Below are 17,187 nucleotides of genomic sequence, written 5' to 3' on the forward strand. Positions count from 1 at the left end.
TGAAAAATACTATCAAATTCTTCTATGAAGGCAATTTGCTCTCTAAGAGGAAGTTGCTATGAATCTTTTTGGCTATACTTACTGCAATTGTTCGTGTGAATTTAGATTTCAAACTAAACGTGGTTTAAACAAAGCAGAAATTAAGTATAGGCTTAATCAAAGGGACAAAAGAAGACAGAAGCTGGGTGTGCTGGCATGTACCTTTAGCCTCAGCTATTCAGGAGGCTGAGGTCAGAGGATCGTTTGAGCCGAGGAATTTGAGGCCAACCTGAGCAACACAGCAAGATCTTGTCTCTAAAAAAATCAGAAAAAAGGGCTGGGTATGGTGGCTCATGCCTGTCATCCCAGCACTTTGGGAGGCTGAGGTCAGGAGTTCGAGACCAGCCTGACCAACATGGAGAAACCCCATCTCTACTAAAAATACAAAAAAATTAGCTGGGTGTCGTGGCACACACCTGTAGTCCCAGCTCTCGGGAGGCCAAGGCAGGAGATTTGCTTGAACCCAGGAGGCGGAGATTGCAATGAGCCGAGATCGCCACTGCACTACAGCCTTGGTGACAGTGAGAGACTCCGTCTCAAAAAAAAAAAAGAAAAAAATCAGAAAAAAGGCTGTGCATGGTTGCTCATACATGTAATCCTAGCATTTTGGGAGGCTGAGACAGGCAGATCGTTGGAGGCTAGGAGTTCAAGACCAGCTTGGCCAACATGGTGAAGCCCCACCTCTACTAAAAACATGAAGAAAATTAGCTGAGCATGATGGCACATACCAGTAATCCCAGCTACTTGGGAGGCTGAGGTACTGAATCACTGCTTGAACCCAGGTGATGAAGGTTGCAGTGAGCCGAGATGGCACCACTGCAGACCAGCCTTTGAGACAGAGCGAAACTCTGTCTTGAAAACAAAACAAACAAAAGACCTAAAAGTCAAAGTAGCATCCCCTCTTACAATTCTGTCCCAAAGAGAAAAAAGTATATTCCGCTTTTAAATAACTAAGGGAGAATTTCATTTATAATAAATAACCACATACTTTAGAACTTCTTATAATAACCATCTATTTTTAGAAATTTATATTTAATTATCCCCCTCCACCTTCATTTCAAACAGAGAGACAGTGAAGGAAAGTACATCTGCATCAGAAAAAAAGGCACTATGTAAAGTTTAGTAAGATTAAACATTGTGCCACAATCTACAAAGAAAATACAAGTACCTATTCCTGATGAAGTGTATCAGTTTAAAGGTCTGTCTCAGCTGGCTTTCTACATACCTTATGGGAATAATGAGGATCCATGATCCGTGCAAGACCAAAGTCACCTATCTTCAGCACCAAGTCTTCAGTATTAATGAAAAGATTAGCTGGTTTGAGATCTCTGTGCAGTACATTTGCAGAGTGAATATACTTGAGCCCCCGTAGCAGCTGATACATGAAAAGTCTGGCATGCTCTTCCAGTAAAGGGCCCTGCTCCAGCACATTAGCCAAGTCTGTCTCCATGTACTCCTGAACAATGTAAACACTGTTCAGCTCCGTAAGAGAGCCCACATCGTCTGTTAATTGGCTTCCACTGGGACCAAGAATTTCAAACACTTTCACAATGTTATCATGATCAAGTCTTCTAATAATTTTGATTTCACGTAGAGCATGTTTGACACTCTGGGGATCGGTAAGGACAATTTTCTTGATGGCTACTCTTTTGTCACAGTCATTGTCTACAGCAGAAAAAACCAAGCCATTGCCTCCACAACCCAATGGTTTTAAGTCCATATACCTAGAACCCAGATCAAAACCATGAATGTTCATGAGACTTTCAAATTTCTCTGCCATTTTGAAACCCTTACTATTGCCTTTTCCTTTCGAATTGTTGAACTTGTGTAAACAAGGAAGAAAACTGGCATCAAAAGGAAAGATCTTTCAAAAAGGGAGAAGAAAAATAATTATGCTTCCACAGCAAGATGGTTTCTTGATGTTCATTGCATACGCCAAACAGGCCTGTTGAGTTCCCCTTAGATTTAAAGCTCAAAAAGCTCTACTCATATTGAGAATTAAAAAGATTGCAGTACTCATAGTTCAAGAAAGGGGCAGCAACTCTGCAGACATTTAAAGAAAACACTCAAACTCAAACGGAATGAAATGACATACTATGCCTCAGATTACTGTGCTAAACGATTTAACATTTAACAAAAATGTGAATAAATATGCACACAACAGGCTTCTATGAACATTCTCCTCACAGTGCAGATACATTCAGTGTTGGACTGGTCCTGAGCAGCATCGTTCTAAGGTGCTGGTAAGCACTATTTCCGTTTTGCTTCTTTTCTTCCTTTGTTACTATGTATTTCAACAGGAAGCCCTGGCGGCTGTTGGTTAACAGATGTCTTTTGTTAGTGATCAGGTGGCTCCAGCTCACCACAATCACAATCAAAGCTACCGTCCATCTTACTCTGATACAACCTGGGGAATAAGAAAAAGAAGGAAAAGTCACCACTGCAGGAAATACACTTTTCTTCAAATTTGTAATATGACACAAACTGGGCATTTAGCAATAAACTGCTACTGGAACATTAAACTTAATTATGGTCATTAAGTGACAAATTACCCTTAATCAAAAATAGCCTGCAAAAATGTTGTGAGAAATTCACACATATTGGCTGGGGCTCCAAATTTCACTACCCTAGATTCTTTTTTTTTTTTTTTTTTTTTTTTTTTTTTTTGAGACGGAGTTTTGCTCTTGTTACCCAGGCTGGAGTGCAATGGCACGATCTCGGCTCACCACAACCTCCACCTCCTGGGTTCAGGCAATTCTCCTGCCTCAGCCTCCTAAGTAGCTGGGATTACAGGCACGTGCCACCATGCCCAGCTAATTTTTTGTATTTTTAGTAGAGACGGGGTTTCACCATGTTGACCAGGATGGTCTCGATCTCTTGACCTCATGATCCACCCGTCTCGGCCTCCCAAAGAGCTGGGATTACAGGCTTGAGCCACCATGCCCGGCCTACCCTAGATTCTTGATAACACTTAGACTCTTTAGGTTGTGCCATTTCTGAAATGCCAACAAATATGGGAAGGTTCATCGTATTTTTATAGAACCGAGTTTTATGAGGGGTAAAACATTAGTGATAGTCTATCTAAAAGAACTGATAACAAGCCGGCGATGTCTGAGTTTGTTAAAGAGCATGTTTACTTATTAACTATGCCTATCAATATCCAATGAACAAAAATCTAACAGCACAAATAAGATAAATATGCAAATAATGCTCTTCAATTTACAAGAGTAAACTTGAACAATGAATACACCTATGAAAAAGCACTTAATGGGATTGATAGGAAACCTTAAGAGAACATTTCAGATTGAAAAAACATGCTTAGAGTCTGTTAATGTCAAGTCTGAGGAGTGTGGAAAAACAAACTTTCACACAATATTGGATGGAGTTTAAATTAGTAAAAAAAACTTCAGGGCAATTTGGCATGAACATATAAATGAATAAACAGCATATTCTATGACCTGGCCATTTTTCTTCACAGTAAACTCCCTAGAGAAATGCTCATTTTTTGGTAAAGAAAAAATTAGTAACAACCTAAAATTCGTAAAACAGAAGAACAGATAAGTAGTTATATGCATGTAAAATAGTTTTTTTGCTAAGTATATATGTATACCACAAAAGTAAAACAAATATGAAAAAAATGAGACTGACAAATACCAAGGTCATCATGATTACCTGGAAGTTATTAAGGAAAGAGACCAGAATAATTTCTGTTATTTATTTGAAAGTAACAAGCATGGCAGATTACTAGAATCTTATAAAGCTGGGTCGTATGTATATAAAGGTTCGTTATATTGATCTCTGTACATTTAAAATATTTCATGCTTTAAAAAATATCCAATGTAAGGGCAGGAAAAAATAGTCTCAACTCCAGTAGACAGTTCCCTAGCCCACCTGAAAAAAAAAAAATAATGCAACTTGGTTCATTCAGTTTCTTGATGGCTTAATCCTTGAATCTGCAGACTACCCAGAGTACCAGCTATGAGGCACTACGGAAAATAAGGTGGTAATAAGGTGGTCAGAATTCCTGACAAATAAGACCACACAATATTTTAAGCAGAAAGAATAATCTAAAGCCAACTTATTCATTTAATTGAATATATAAAAATATATTGAGCAACTATTATATGCTAGGCAGGAGCAAAGCTGATATGAGCAAAAGGATTCTGGCCCTCAGTAAACTCAACTCATTGTTCAATAGGAGAAAGACAGCTTTAATAAAAACTGATAATGGCCAGGCGTGGTGGCTCGTGCCTGTAATCCCAGCACTTTGGGAGGCCGAGGAAGGTGGATTACCCGAGCTCAGGAGTTAGAGACCAGCCTGGGCAACACTGTGAAACCCTGTCTCTACTAAAATACAAAAAAACAGCCGGGCGTGGCGGTGTGTGACTGTAGTCCCATCTACTCAGGAGGCTGAGGCAGGAGAATTGCTTGAACCTGGAGGTGGAAGCTGCAGTGAGCCGAGATCATACCATAGCACTCCAGCCTGGGTTACAAAGTGAGACTCCGTCTCCAAAATAAATAAATAAAAACTGATAATTTACTATCTCGCAGTTCTTTTAATAAATAAGAACAGGTCTTATATCTGCTTAATGTTATGAAGGACACTAACAGTATAATACTTTCTTTTACTGTAACAGAGATGGCTTCTCCTGTCCGCAAGTTTTTCTCTACTTCTTAGAAATCAGCCCTCCCAGCCCGGCAAAAAAAAAAAGTCCCCTAAAAATTCTGTTGCTTACCAGTCTATTTGTAATAAAAAACTTAAAAGCTGAAGTCTATGAATAAACTTTTGAATTAAACAATATTTCAAACAACTTAAGTTCAACATATCATTTGCCATTATCTAACCGAGCCCTTAGTCTCTTTTTGGTCTTTAGCCAATGGATTTTTTTTTTTTTTTTTTTTTGAGACGGAGTTTCGCTCTTGTTACCCAGGCTGGAGTGCAATGGCGCGATCTCGGCTCACCGCAACCTCCGCCTCCTGGGTTCAGGCAATTCTCCTGCCTCAGCCTCCTGAGCAGCTGGGACTACAGGCACGCGCCACCATGCCCAGCTAATTTTTTGTATTTTTAGTAGAGACGGGGTTTCACCATGTTGACCAGGATGGTCTCGATCTCTTGACCTCGTGATCCACCCGCCTCAGCCTCCCAAAGTGCTGGGATTACAGGCTTGAGCCACCGCGCCCGGCAGCCAATGGATTTTTAATGTTGTTATATGATCTAGGCTCACGTGACTATGGAAATAAGTAATAAAAATAAGTTTCTATATTCGAAAAAACTTTCAGATTTTTACAAAGGGCTTTAATATTGCATGTGTCCCTCCCACCAAGTTTTTTATGTTTCCTGTACACATCTTGATTCTCCCTGCTCCCCACGAAATACCCTAGGAAAACCAGTTTTGTTTTTGAGACACGGTATTGCTCTATCACCCAGGCTAGAGTGTAGTCGCATGATCACCACACACTGCAACCTCTACCTCCAGAGCTCAAGAGGTCCTCCCACCTCAGCCCCACCCCCACTGCCAAGTAGCTGGGCTACAGGCAGGAGCCACCACACCCAGCTAATTTTTGTATTTTTTGTAGAGATGGGGTTTCACCATGTTTCCCAGTCTGGTCAAGAAAACCAGTATTTCTCAAAGGCTCCACTATTTCCAAAATTTTACATCTGTAGTCTCTACCTGAAAAATAAAGTTTGTTCATGCCTACCTTCTTGCCTTAACGAAGACAATTCCTTAAAGCTCAGTCATGCTTTACATTTCTGATAAATGTACATTGTAGTCAGTTCCATAGAAAAATGAATTAAGAACATTAAGATCTCCAAGTTCTCTCTCAAACTTCTAGTTCACTAATATAGCAACCCAGTCAAGCACAAATAATGCTCTGTCCTTACATCACTGCTATATGACAGAACAGTACTATAGGAGGAGTTGTGGCCAGATTAGGGAAGCCATAAAAATGACAGATCCTTACTCAAGACCTCCATCCATATCTGCCCCCTTAAATTTTACCAAGACCAAGAAGCGTCACAAACTAGAAACTTCAAGGATGAGAATGACTCTTCAGAATTCTCAGTGACTGATCAGCACTTCATGAGGTAGAGGAAGTAAAAATTGATACTAGGAAAGGTAGGAGCTTTGGCAATACTGAGAACTGCGGTGTCACCACTATGGACTCAGATGATGAAAACTATACATTCTAACAAGAGAAGGTAGTATTTATAAACCAAACTGTAATTCCACAAAACAATGAGGATTATACCAATTAAACATCTGAAGGGAAAAAAGATTTATAATATCAGTGCTTGCTCAACGATTCTGCCTCGTTGCTCTGTGAGCAGTAGTCTTCAGAATCCTTCAGTATCCATTAGATCAAATGCTGATGGACCGCCTTTTAAATCAGCTAGGATCTTGGAAAGTAGACTCACTTTAATTTGTAAGTTGGGAGTAATGCTGTATATCTCTGTATCACAGAGTGAATCCAAAAAATGTGTACAATTCAGTCATGTTCCATTATTTGATAAGTATTTAATAAGTATCTGTGTCAATCTCCTGGCCCTGTAGATAAAATGGTGAGTAAAGAAAGACTTGAGACTCTGCCCTCATGGAGTTTATTGTGTGACTAGAGACAAACAAGCTTTTAAAAAAGAAAAGAAAACAGGGAAATAAAGAAACAACAAGTGGTACCAAGGAATGCTACAAGATGCTACTGAGTCTACACACTGGGGTCTGGCCTAACTAGAAAGTCAGGAGGTGTGCATCTGGTAGCCAGAAAAAGGGCAGAGGCCTCTCATGCTCTCCTAGTGACCCGAGAGAGAAACTGTTCCCTCCTTAACACCTTAACTCTTAGGGCAGTTATATTCCAAATGCTCATCTCCCTCCAACTACCTCCAACTTTTACATCAATCATGGAGCTCCTTGGCCTGACTGAACATCCATAAAACTCAACTAAACTGCAACCTCTGTCCACATGAGTGTTGCCACTATATCCACCATCTTTCGTGTTTAATTTTATAAAGGCAAAGTTTAAAGCTTAGACCCAGGAAAAAACTGGGGCTCTGTATTCTTTTTACATGTTTCACACACTCCAAGGGAGTAAAAAAGAAGATAACATAAAGGGACCCTTTCCAGTGTCTTTCCAATTTCTCTGCTTCCAAATAAATGCTACCCTTTCCTACTAGGCAGGGCTGATTCTGGGTTGTTTGGAGAGGGTAAAAGTTTGATTAGCTGGTTCAATACTGTTTTGTTTTTAACAATTTGGGTGAATAAAATGAAGTACAGAGAACAATTTATAAGAATAAAGTTGGCATTTTAAATTTGGCTTTCTTTCAGTGATTTACCATGCCATGGAATCAAAAGCTCTCTGTAATCCAGGCTGGATACCAGCTTCCTAAGTTTATAAGGCAGCTCCCTGAAACTGCATTAGTCACAGGTGTCTGCTCAAGCACTGCTCTCTTCTCTAAATTACCTCCTGCTCTGTCACCAGGTCTACCCCCCCGCCCCCCACCAACAGCAATGCTGGTACTGGGAGTCAAGCCTAAGTGTATAAAGTAATGAAATGCAAACAAAAGACATAAAATAACTTTATTCTGTTTCATCTCAACATTCTATAGAAGCTGAATTTTCTTTTTTCTTATCAAGGAGAAACCTGGCCTACCTATGTCAAAAAGGAAGTCTAGATGTGCAAAGAAGTCTTAAGTAAGGGCCATAAACATAATTTTTCTGGTTTTCTCCTCAAACTTCTGCTCTGCTGCTTCTCAGGATAAATGCTGACATGGGTCATCTGGCCTGTTCACAGTCACTGACGGCACTTCCCCCATCTCCTCTCCACAAAGGCTCTTGCTTATTTTGCTCTTCTCCATAGTCAAGCAAGTAATTTGAGTTAACAGGAATCTAGCCAGCCTCACATGTCCTCAGCCAAAACCCAGTTGCTTTTGGACAGAAGAAAAAGATTGAGCTTTCCTTATATTCACCTAGGGCTATCTCCTAACCCTGGCACAAGAGAAATGTAGCTGTAGCAAATTCACCCCTCCCTGGGATCATGTCTCAAGCTCTCATAAAAGCTACTAAGTTTTTCCGGCAGAGAAGGCCAAGTGCTACAGCTTAGCGGCTTGCTCATGTGCATTCTTGATAAACCCCTTGCTCCTAATGTAGGGTGGGTGGCCCTGAGAGTTATCAGGGACCCCTTTCAGTTATCAGTGGACCTCAGTATAAACTATTATCAGCAAATAATCTTAGGAATCTGGGAAGAGAAACAGGACCTTAAAACTAAAATGCCAAAGTCTAAAAAGCTTTGCAGAATATCAGTAACTATGCTTTTCTACAGAGACAAACTTTTGAAGTCAGAGACAGTAACAGAGCATCCAATTGAAAGACAAAACAGGCTGGGCAGGATGGCTCACCCCTGTAATCCTAGCACTCTGGGAGGCCAAGGCGGGCAGAAGACCTGAGGCCAGGAGTTCAAGACCACCCTGGACAACATGGTCAAACCCCCATCTCTATTAAAATTAAAAAACTAGCCAGGTGTGGTGGCTCACACCTGTAATCCCACCTACTCGGGAGACTGAGGTTGGAGAATAGCTTGAACCCAGGAGACAGAGGCTGCAGTGGGCTGCTACTGCATCACTGCACTTCAGCCTGAGCAATAAAGAGTGAAACCCTGTCTAAGAAAACAAAACAAAACAAAACAAAACAAAACACTCACCTACTGCTACCAGTTTGTGTTCTTAAATTGTCTAAGCACTTGCCTAAATGCATTTTAACATTAGGGCTTTCATTTGCCTTTGACCATTTAAAAAGCCATTGCGAAGTACTCGCCATTGTATGTTTTTTGTTGCTTATCTCTAGTTGTTATTTTCCAGTATGGACGACTTACAGTAAACGTGCAACTAGATTACTACTAGTAAGTCTAGTTACAGCCAGGCGGGATGGCTCACACCTGTAATCCCAGGACTTTGGGAGGCCAAGGCGGGCAGATCACCTGAGACAAGCCTGGACAACGTGACCAAACCCCATCTCTACTAAAAATACAAAAATTAGCTGGGCGTGGTGGTGCACAGCTGTAATCCCAGCTGCTCGGGAGCTGAGGCAGCACAATCACTTGAACCTGGGAGGTGGAGGTTGCAAAGAGCCAAGATTGTGCCACTGCACTCCAGCCTGGGGGTTAGACAAGACTCCGTCTCTTAGTTACAGATTTACTGTAACTTTGTAATTTTGAAATTCAAAAATCATAGACCTTGATAAGCTAGTAGTAACATCCCTACAGACCCTCCCAATTCTAAGTCTATGATTTACAAAAGCGCAGAACGTGTCTTTTATTTCTTTAGTTTTATTCCCAACCACTTACGGTGGGTGGTATGCTCAGAACGGGAGAGATGCTACTGAAATTGCTGTACACTAAACAAATATAATCCCTTCCACAAATGTATGGCCGCAAATTTTAAAATAATTATAATAACCCTTCATCCCATTTCTTATCTTCCTCCTGGTGGGAGGCATCATTCTAAGATTCCCAATCTAACTAACATTAAAGAAACATTGGAGCAAATACAGGACAGGAGACATGTGCACAGCCTCTTTCTTCAAGCACCTTTGGACACCTGAGGATTCTAACCAGATGAAAATATAAATTTTCATAGCAGTCATAGTAAGTTAGATGGCCCCCAAAAGTTTAAGTCTTGCTCATGCCACAAGTCCAATGTAGCTGTCAGCCAAGCTGTTAAAGTATCTACCATCTCAGCTATTGACACACTATGTAGCAGAGAAAACAAGTGAGACTATCTCACTGGCAACAAAGCTTCCATCCAAAAATGACACCATTCACTTCTCACATTTTACTGATGAAAGTAGGTCACATGGTCATATGTATACCCAAGGGAGTGGGGAAATGAAATCCCAATGTAGGCCAAGAAGCAGAATGAACCAAGATGCTTTTAAAACATCTTTTACACAGACTAAATAGATTCAACTCTCCCATCCATGCATTATCTTTCATTCAACAAAATTTTACTGAATGCTTACCATGTGCCAGACATTGTTTTAGGCATTAAGGTATAGCAGAGGTCAATTTTTTTTTTTTTTTCCAATCGTGAGCTCATAGGAACACATCATTACTTTTGGAGCACAGGGGCACTGTAGTGGATTCCTCCGTACCTCACTAGTATTTCACTTTTCTTCCTCTTCTTTCTAATGACATTGTCACTCCCTTTTCTTTTGCCATCTTTCCCCAGTCTAATCTAATTTGATTCTTCAGAACCTCTACTCTTCATCTTCCAGGGTACCATCCCCCTCCTTTTTTCTGTGGCTTTGTCCATTATGAAAGGTTTGGATCTAAGTAGCTTTGGGAACATTTCCTAAGCATAGTAATAGGTAATTAGTAGGTACCCTAAAATGTGTACAGAATGAATCAATGCAAACAGCATATTCTACATGGCAGTAGGAAGCTTTGGAGAAGGGAAGTCCTATCCTCAAATTTTTCAGAATGTGATCACATTCTGATCTGCCACTAGAAAACATCAGTGAAGGTGCCTAGATATGGTACTTTCCTTTCCAGGCATTCCACCAGGACCCTCACTCTATGCGAACGCATAGGTCTGCCAACAACATGAAGAAGGCAGCTGGTTTCAACCCACTCACAATGAAGAAATAAAACAGTTCAGCTTTGTTATAGCTCTCATCTTATTTTGTTTAGGTGGTGGGGAGGGATTGTGTCACTGAAATAGCATTCTATATAAGCAGACAAGCAGGACTCTTAAAAAGTCCTATCAGCCCATGTAATACCAAAGAAGGTATAACTGAAGATATGCAAGACCTAGCCACTATTCCTCAGTCCATCCTAGCAGGGTTGATAGCTTTTAGCACCATTGCTTTTCAGACTATAGATCAAACGTTATTGCTGTTGTTTTTGAGCTAACTCTGATGAGGGTCTAAGGAAGGTCACATTGTGTAAGGCCCTAAAAAAGCATCTCTAGAGTCTTATCAAATGGAGAGAACCAGATGCTTAGTTGGAGATTCCCTTTCTAAAAGACAGGGTCTCACTCTGTTGTCTAGGCTGTAGTGCAGTGGTATGATCAAAGTTCACTGAGGCCTCAGGCAATTCTACTACCTCAGCCTCCCGAGTAGCTGGGACTATAGGCACACACCACGCCCAACTACCTTTTTTTGTAGAGACGGGGTCTCACTATGTTACCCAGGCTGGTCTTGAACTCCTGGCCTAAAGTTATCCCCCAACCTGTCTTCCAAAGTGCTGGATTACAGATCAGCCCTGCATCTGGCCAATTCCCTAATTTTTAAAAACAATTCAGAATGGCATATAATTTTTCTGGAATATCCTTCCTCTTTCTCACTTTCTTCAGAACTGAAGAAAGCTTTCAAGATTTGGCTGCCCTGCCTGTGGAGTAGCCATTCTTTTATTCCTTTACTTTCTTAACGAATCAAAGAAAGTGAGAGAGAGAGAAAAGGAAACAAGGAAGGAAGGACAAAGAAGGAAAAGAAAGAAAACTTGCAAGATTTAAAAACAAAATTTTGTTACCTATCAGACACATACAAGAACTTGGCACTACTGAAAGAGTCCAGTCTGATTTCACTAGGCCTGCGCTATGCTTTGACTGTGACCCCAAGGTGCATGGGTTAGAAAATCCTCAATGCAAGAATTGGGAGGTGGGGCCTAATAAGTGACAATTATTAATCACTAGTAGGAAGTAGATGGGTTAATGTCATCATTGTGGGAGTGGGCCTTTATAAAAGTAAGTTTGGCCCTCTCTTTCCCTTCTACCATGGGATGATGCAGAAAGGAGACCCTCACCAGATGCCAGCATCATGGTATCAAACTTCTAAGCCTCTAGAACTATAAAGAAATAAATTTCTCACAGGGCTAGGTGGCTCACGCCTGTAATCCCAGGACTTTGAGAGGTTGAGGGGAGCAGATCACCTGAGGTCAGGAGTTCGAGAACAGCCTGACCAACATGGAGGAACCCCGTCTCTACTAAAAATACAAAATTAGCCGGGCATGGTGGTGCATGCCTGTAATCCCAGCTACTCTGGAGGCTGAAGCAGGAGAATTGCTTGAATCTGGGAGGCAAAGGTTGTAGTGAACTGAGATTGAGCCATCGTACTCCAGCCTGCACAACAGAGTGGGACCCTGTCTCCAAAAAAAAAAAAAAAAAAAAAAAGATAATGGACAAAAACTAAGACATCAACCCACAGATCTAGAAGTTTGATGAACCCCGAGCAGGATAAATACAAAAAAAAATCCACCAGGCACAGTGGCTCACACCTGTAAATCCAGCATGTTGGGAGGCCGAGGCAGCAGATCATGAGGTCGGGAGTTTAAGACCAGTCTGGACAACATGGTGAAACTCTGTCTCTACTAAAACAAAAATTAAAAATACAAAAATTAGCCGGTCATGCTGGTATGTGCGGTACACGCCCGTAATCCCAGCTACTCAGGAGGCTGAGATAGAATTGTTTGAACCCAAGAGGCTAAGGTTGCAGTGAGCCGAGACTGTGCCACTGCACTCCAGCCTGGGTAACAGAGCGAGACTCTGTCTCAAAAAAACAAAAACAAAAACAAAAAAAACATACCTATGTACACAGTCAAACTGTTGAAAACAAAAAGATAAGTGAAGAAAAAAGAAGCAAGGACGAGAAAGAACAACACTTGGCCAGGGCACAGTGCCTCATACCTATAATGCCAGCACTTTGGGAGGCCGAGACAGGTGGATAGCCTGAGCTCAAGAGTTTGAGAACAGCCTGAGCAACGTAGTGATAACCCGTCTCGACAAAAACTACAAAAATGAGCCAGGCATGGTGGCACGCGCCTGTCCCAGCTACTTGAGGGGTTGAGGTAGGAGGACTGCTTGAATCTGGAGGCAGAGGTTGCTGTGAGCCGAGATCAGCCACCACACTCCAGCCTGGGTGACAGAGCAAGACTCTGTCTCAAAAAGCAAATGACAAAAAGAATGACTCTTAAAAGCAACCAGGCAGGAGTCCAGGCACAGTGGGTCACACTTGTAATCCAGCACTTTGGGAGGCTGAGGCAGGCGAATCACTTGAGGTCAGGAGTTCGAGACCAGCCTGGCCAACATGGTGAAACTCCATCCCTACTACAAATACAAAATTAACCAGGCATGGTGGTACATGCCTGTAATCCCAGCTGCTCAGGAGGCTGAGGTGGGACAATCACTTGAATCCAGGAGATGGCAGTTGCAGTGAGCCAAAATCTCACCACTGCACTCCAAGCTGGGCAACAGGAGCAAAACCCCATCTCCAAATAAAAAAAAAAAAAATAGAAAAAAAAAAAAAAAAAGGAACAAGGAAAAAACAGAAATAAAAAAGTAACCAAGGCAAAGAGAGACAGAGTACACTGGAGAGGAACAAAAAGAATGATAGCTGATTTATCACGAGAAACAATGAAAATCCGAAGACAACAGAATATTTTTCAAGTACCAAAATGAAAAAAGCAAAAAACAATCAACCCAAAAAGAAAATAAGGAAAAAAATAAAAAAACAAAACTTATCAAACCAGATGTATTAGTCAAAGTTCTCCACAGAAACAGAACTAATAGGTTATATGTATATATGAAAGGAAGCTTATTTGGGAGAATTGGCTCACATAATCACAAGGCAAAGAAGTTCCACGTCAAGCCGTCTCCAAGCTGGGGAAGAAATAAGCCAGTAATGACTCACTCAAAATCTCAAAAGCAGGAAAGCCTTCAGTGCATCCCTCAGTCTGTGGCCAAAGGCCGGACAACCCCCAGCAAATCACTAGTCTAAGTCCAAGAGTCCAAAGGCCAAAGATTCAGTCTGATGTTCAAGGGCAAGAGAAATGGAAGGAAGCATCCAGCACCAGAAAAAGATGAAAGCCAAGAGCCTCAGCAAGCCAGCTCATCCCATCTCCTTCTGCCTGCTTTGTTTTAACCTCAGTGGCAGCCAATTGGGTGGCACCCATCCACATTGATGAGGGTGGGTCTTCCTCTCCCAGTCCACTGACTCAAAGGTCAATCTCCTTTGGCAACACCCTGACAGACACACCCAAAAACAATACTTTAGAAACTATCTAGGCAACCTTCAGTCCAATCAAGTTGACACCCAATGCTAACCATCACATCAGAATTCTATGTCTAAGGAAAATAACCTTCAAAAATGAAGACCTTTTCAAAGATACACCAGTAGAAAGATGCCAGGCACCATGGCTTATGCCTGTAATCCCAGCTACTTCTCAGGAGACTGAGGTGGGATGATTGCTTGCGTTCAAAACCAGCCTGACCAACATAGTGAGACCCTATCTCTATTTCAAAATGGAAAAATAAATGTATTTAAAAAACTGGATAGAATCTGTCTCCAGCAGACTTTCACTACAAGAAGTGCTAAAAAGAAGACTTTTAGGATGAAAGAAAAATACACCAAATGTAACTAACCCCAGATCTGCAAACAGGAATAAAAAACTCAGGGTAAATTCTCAAAAATATAAAAAGCCTATTAAAAATATCTAGCCATGGCCAGGTGTGGTGGCTCACGCCTGTAATTCCAGGACTTTGGGAGGCCGAAGTGGGAGGATCACCTGAGGTTGGGAGTTCAAGACCAGCCTGACTAACATGGAGAAACCTGTTTCTATTTTGAACGGGGGGTAGGGGTGGGGTGGGGGATTGCGGTGAGCCAAGATTGTGCCACTGCATTCCAGCCTGGTGACAGAGCAAAACTCCGTCTCAAAAAGTAAATAAAATAAAAACACTTAAATTTTTTTTTATTTTGAGACAGGGTCTCAATCGCCCAGGCTGAAGTGCAGTGGCATGAACACAACTCACTGAAACCTCTGCCTCCAGGGCTCAAGGGATCCACCCACCTCAGACTTCTGAGTAGCTATGACCACAGTTCAAGCTGCCACGCCCTGCTCAATTTTATTATCTTGGTAGGGACAAGATTTCACAATGTTGCTGAGGCTAGTCTTGAACTGCTGGGCCCAGGCGAGCCTCCCAAAGTACTGGGATTACAGGTGTGAGCCACCACAGCTGGCCAATTTTTTAATACTTTTTAATATTTGAATTTTAAAAGAATATAAGCAAGGTTTTATTGAGACTCTATTATGTGTGTGACACTGTGTCAGATATATGCCCTTACACTAAATCCCAACAGGCAAAATAAATATTATAATCTTTATTTTAAAGAATTTAAATAATACATTCAAGATCACACATGAATGAGACAGCCAGGATTTGAACCAGGATTGTAAACCAAATTCCATGATCTCTCACTGTAACTTTTTTAAATTGACATATAGTACATGTCTCCCTCCACTCCCCAACTCTTTGAGTAGAGTATATTTCCTATAGACAAAGACCTTCTTCTGGCTGGGTGCGGTGGCTCACACCTGTAATCCCGGCATACTGGGAGGCCACGGTGTGCAGGCCACCTGAGGTCAGGAGTTTGAGACGAGCCTGACCAACATAGTGAAACTCTGTCTCTACTAAAAATACAAAAAAATGACCCAGGCAGGGTGGTGCATTGCCTGTAATACCAGCCACTTGAGAGGCTGAGGCACAACAATCATTTGAACCCAGGAGGCGGAGACTGCAGTCAGCCGAGATAGCGCCACTGCACTCCAACCTGGGTGATGGAGTGAGACCGTCTCAAAACACAAAAAACACAAAAATTAGCTGGACATGGTGGTGCACGCCTATAGTTTGAGAAGGCTGAGGCAGGAGAATTGCTTGAACTTGAGAAGTGGAGGTTACAGTGAGCCGAAACTGCACTACTGTACTTCAGCCTGGGCAACAGAGTGAGACTCTGTTTCAAAAAAAAAAAAACCAAAAGATCTTCTGCATAACTAAAACACAATCATCAAAATCAGGAAATTAACACTCGTATAGTACTACTACCATCTAATAATCAGACCCTATTTAAGTTTCTGCAATGATCTCAATCATGTACTTAAAAGGTAAAGGACCCAGTTCAGAATAATGTTACATTGAGTACAATACAATTATTAATGTAGTTTTTCTATTCTGAGATTTAAAGGAATCAAACATTTTATACAGACTGCAAAAATCTACTGAGCACTTAGCACACGCCAGGCACTCTTTGATGATACAGTAAAGAATAAGATAGATAACCGTTCTTCTGCTTCCAAACAGCTTGCATTCAAGTAAAGAAAGACCAGCAAACAAGTTAGATAATTAACAAATCCAGACTTGGCCTAGTACCTGGGAAATGGCCATCTGAGGAACTGAAACCTGAACGATAAGAAGGTACTAGCTCTGCTAAGAGACAGGGGAAGAGCATTCCTAACAGAGGAAACAACAAAATGAACAACCTAAGGCAGGACAGAACATGGCATTTCGGAGGAAAAGAAATGCCCCTGTAGCCACAGCATCTAGAGCAAAGGGCATAGAAAAGGAGGTAGCAATGAGACAGGAAGAACACATGAGGCAGGATTCTGAATCTCATAACTAAGACCAAAGGAAAACTATGAAATCATTTTAAGCAGGCAATCTACATGATTGCATTTACATTTTTGAAAGACAATTCTTCTCACTGGGAGAAGCATGTCTGAAGAACGTAGCTGAGTGAAAGCAAAGACAAGTTAAGCGCTCTTTTGGTAAGCCAGGTGACAAAATGGTGGCTGAAACTAGGGTGGTAGAAATGAAGATGTAAAACAGATCACTGAATAAAAGGATTTCAGTGATCTTTTGGAGACCAAAACAACTTGATGATGGATTACCTATGGGGACAAGGGCAAGAAAGGATTCAAGGATAAATCCTAGGTGCCATTTACTGAAGAGGGAAAGACTGGAAACATATTACAGAAGAGGGTTCTATTTTGGACATGTGAGGTATATTTAGACAACTGCCTACTAGGTTACTAAGTGGTAATGTCTAGCAAGGCAGCTGGATATTATGTCTGCAGCTCAGGCAAGAAGTCTAAACCAGAAACATCAATAAGAGCATTTTCACATATAGATGGTTTTTAAAATAATGAGTTGAATGAGACCACCTAGGGAAAGAATTTAGAAAAAGAGGGGGAAGAAAAAACTTAGGTATTTTTTCCCCTCTTAGGTATACCAATACTTAGAGACAGGTAGAGTAGAGAAGCCTGTTGGGCTTGAGGGGGAGGCCGTATGCAGTAGCTCATGCCTGTAATCCCAACACTTTGGGAGGCCGA

General features: G+C 41.4%; 1 protein-coding gene across 4 annotated transcripts in view; it reads right to left on the reverse strand.

Annotated features, from left to right (window-relative positions):
- The window catches only part of MAPK6 (mitogen-activated protein kinase 6), a 55,492-nt gene that overhangs the window by 15,774 nt on the left and 22,531 nt on the right, over positions 1 to 17,187 (reverse strand). For all 4 annotated transcript variants that reach the window (XM_032297441.1, XM_032297438.1, XM_032297440.1 and 1 more), the window contains exon 2: positions 1,265 to 2,446. In XM_032297441.1, the coding sequence (XP_032153332.1) occupies positions 1,265 to 1,819 (555 nt within the window). In that variant the 5' untranslated portion in view covers positions 1,820 to 2,446. The remainder of the gene's footprint in view (positions 1 to 1,264; positions 2,447 to 17,187) is intronic.

The sequence above is a fragment of the Sapajus apella genome, unplaced genomic scaffold, assembly GCF_009761245.1.
Source record: "Sapajus apella isolate SASKATOON/1434 unplaced genomic scaffold, GSC_monkey_1.0 scaffold37, whole genome shotgun sequence".
In the NCBI taxonomy this organism is placed as follows: Eukaryota; Metazoa; Chordata; class Mammalia; order Primates; family Cebidae; genus Sapajus; species Sapajus apella.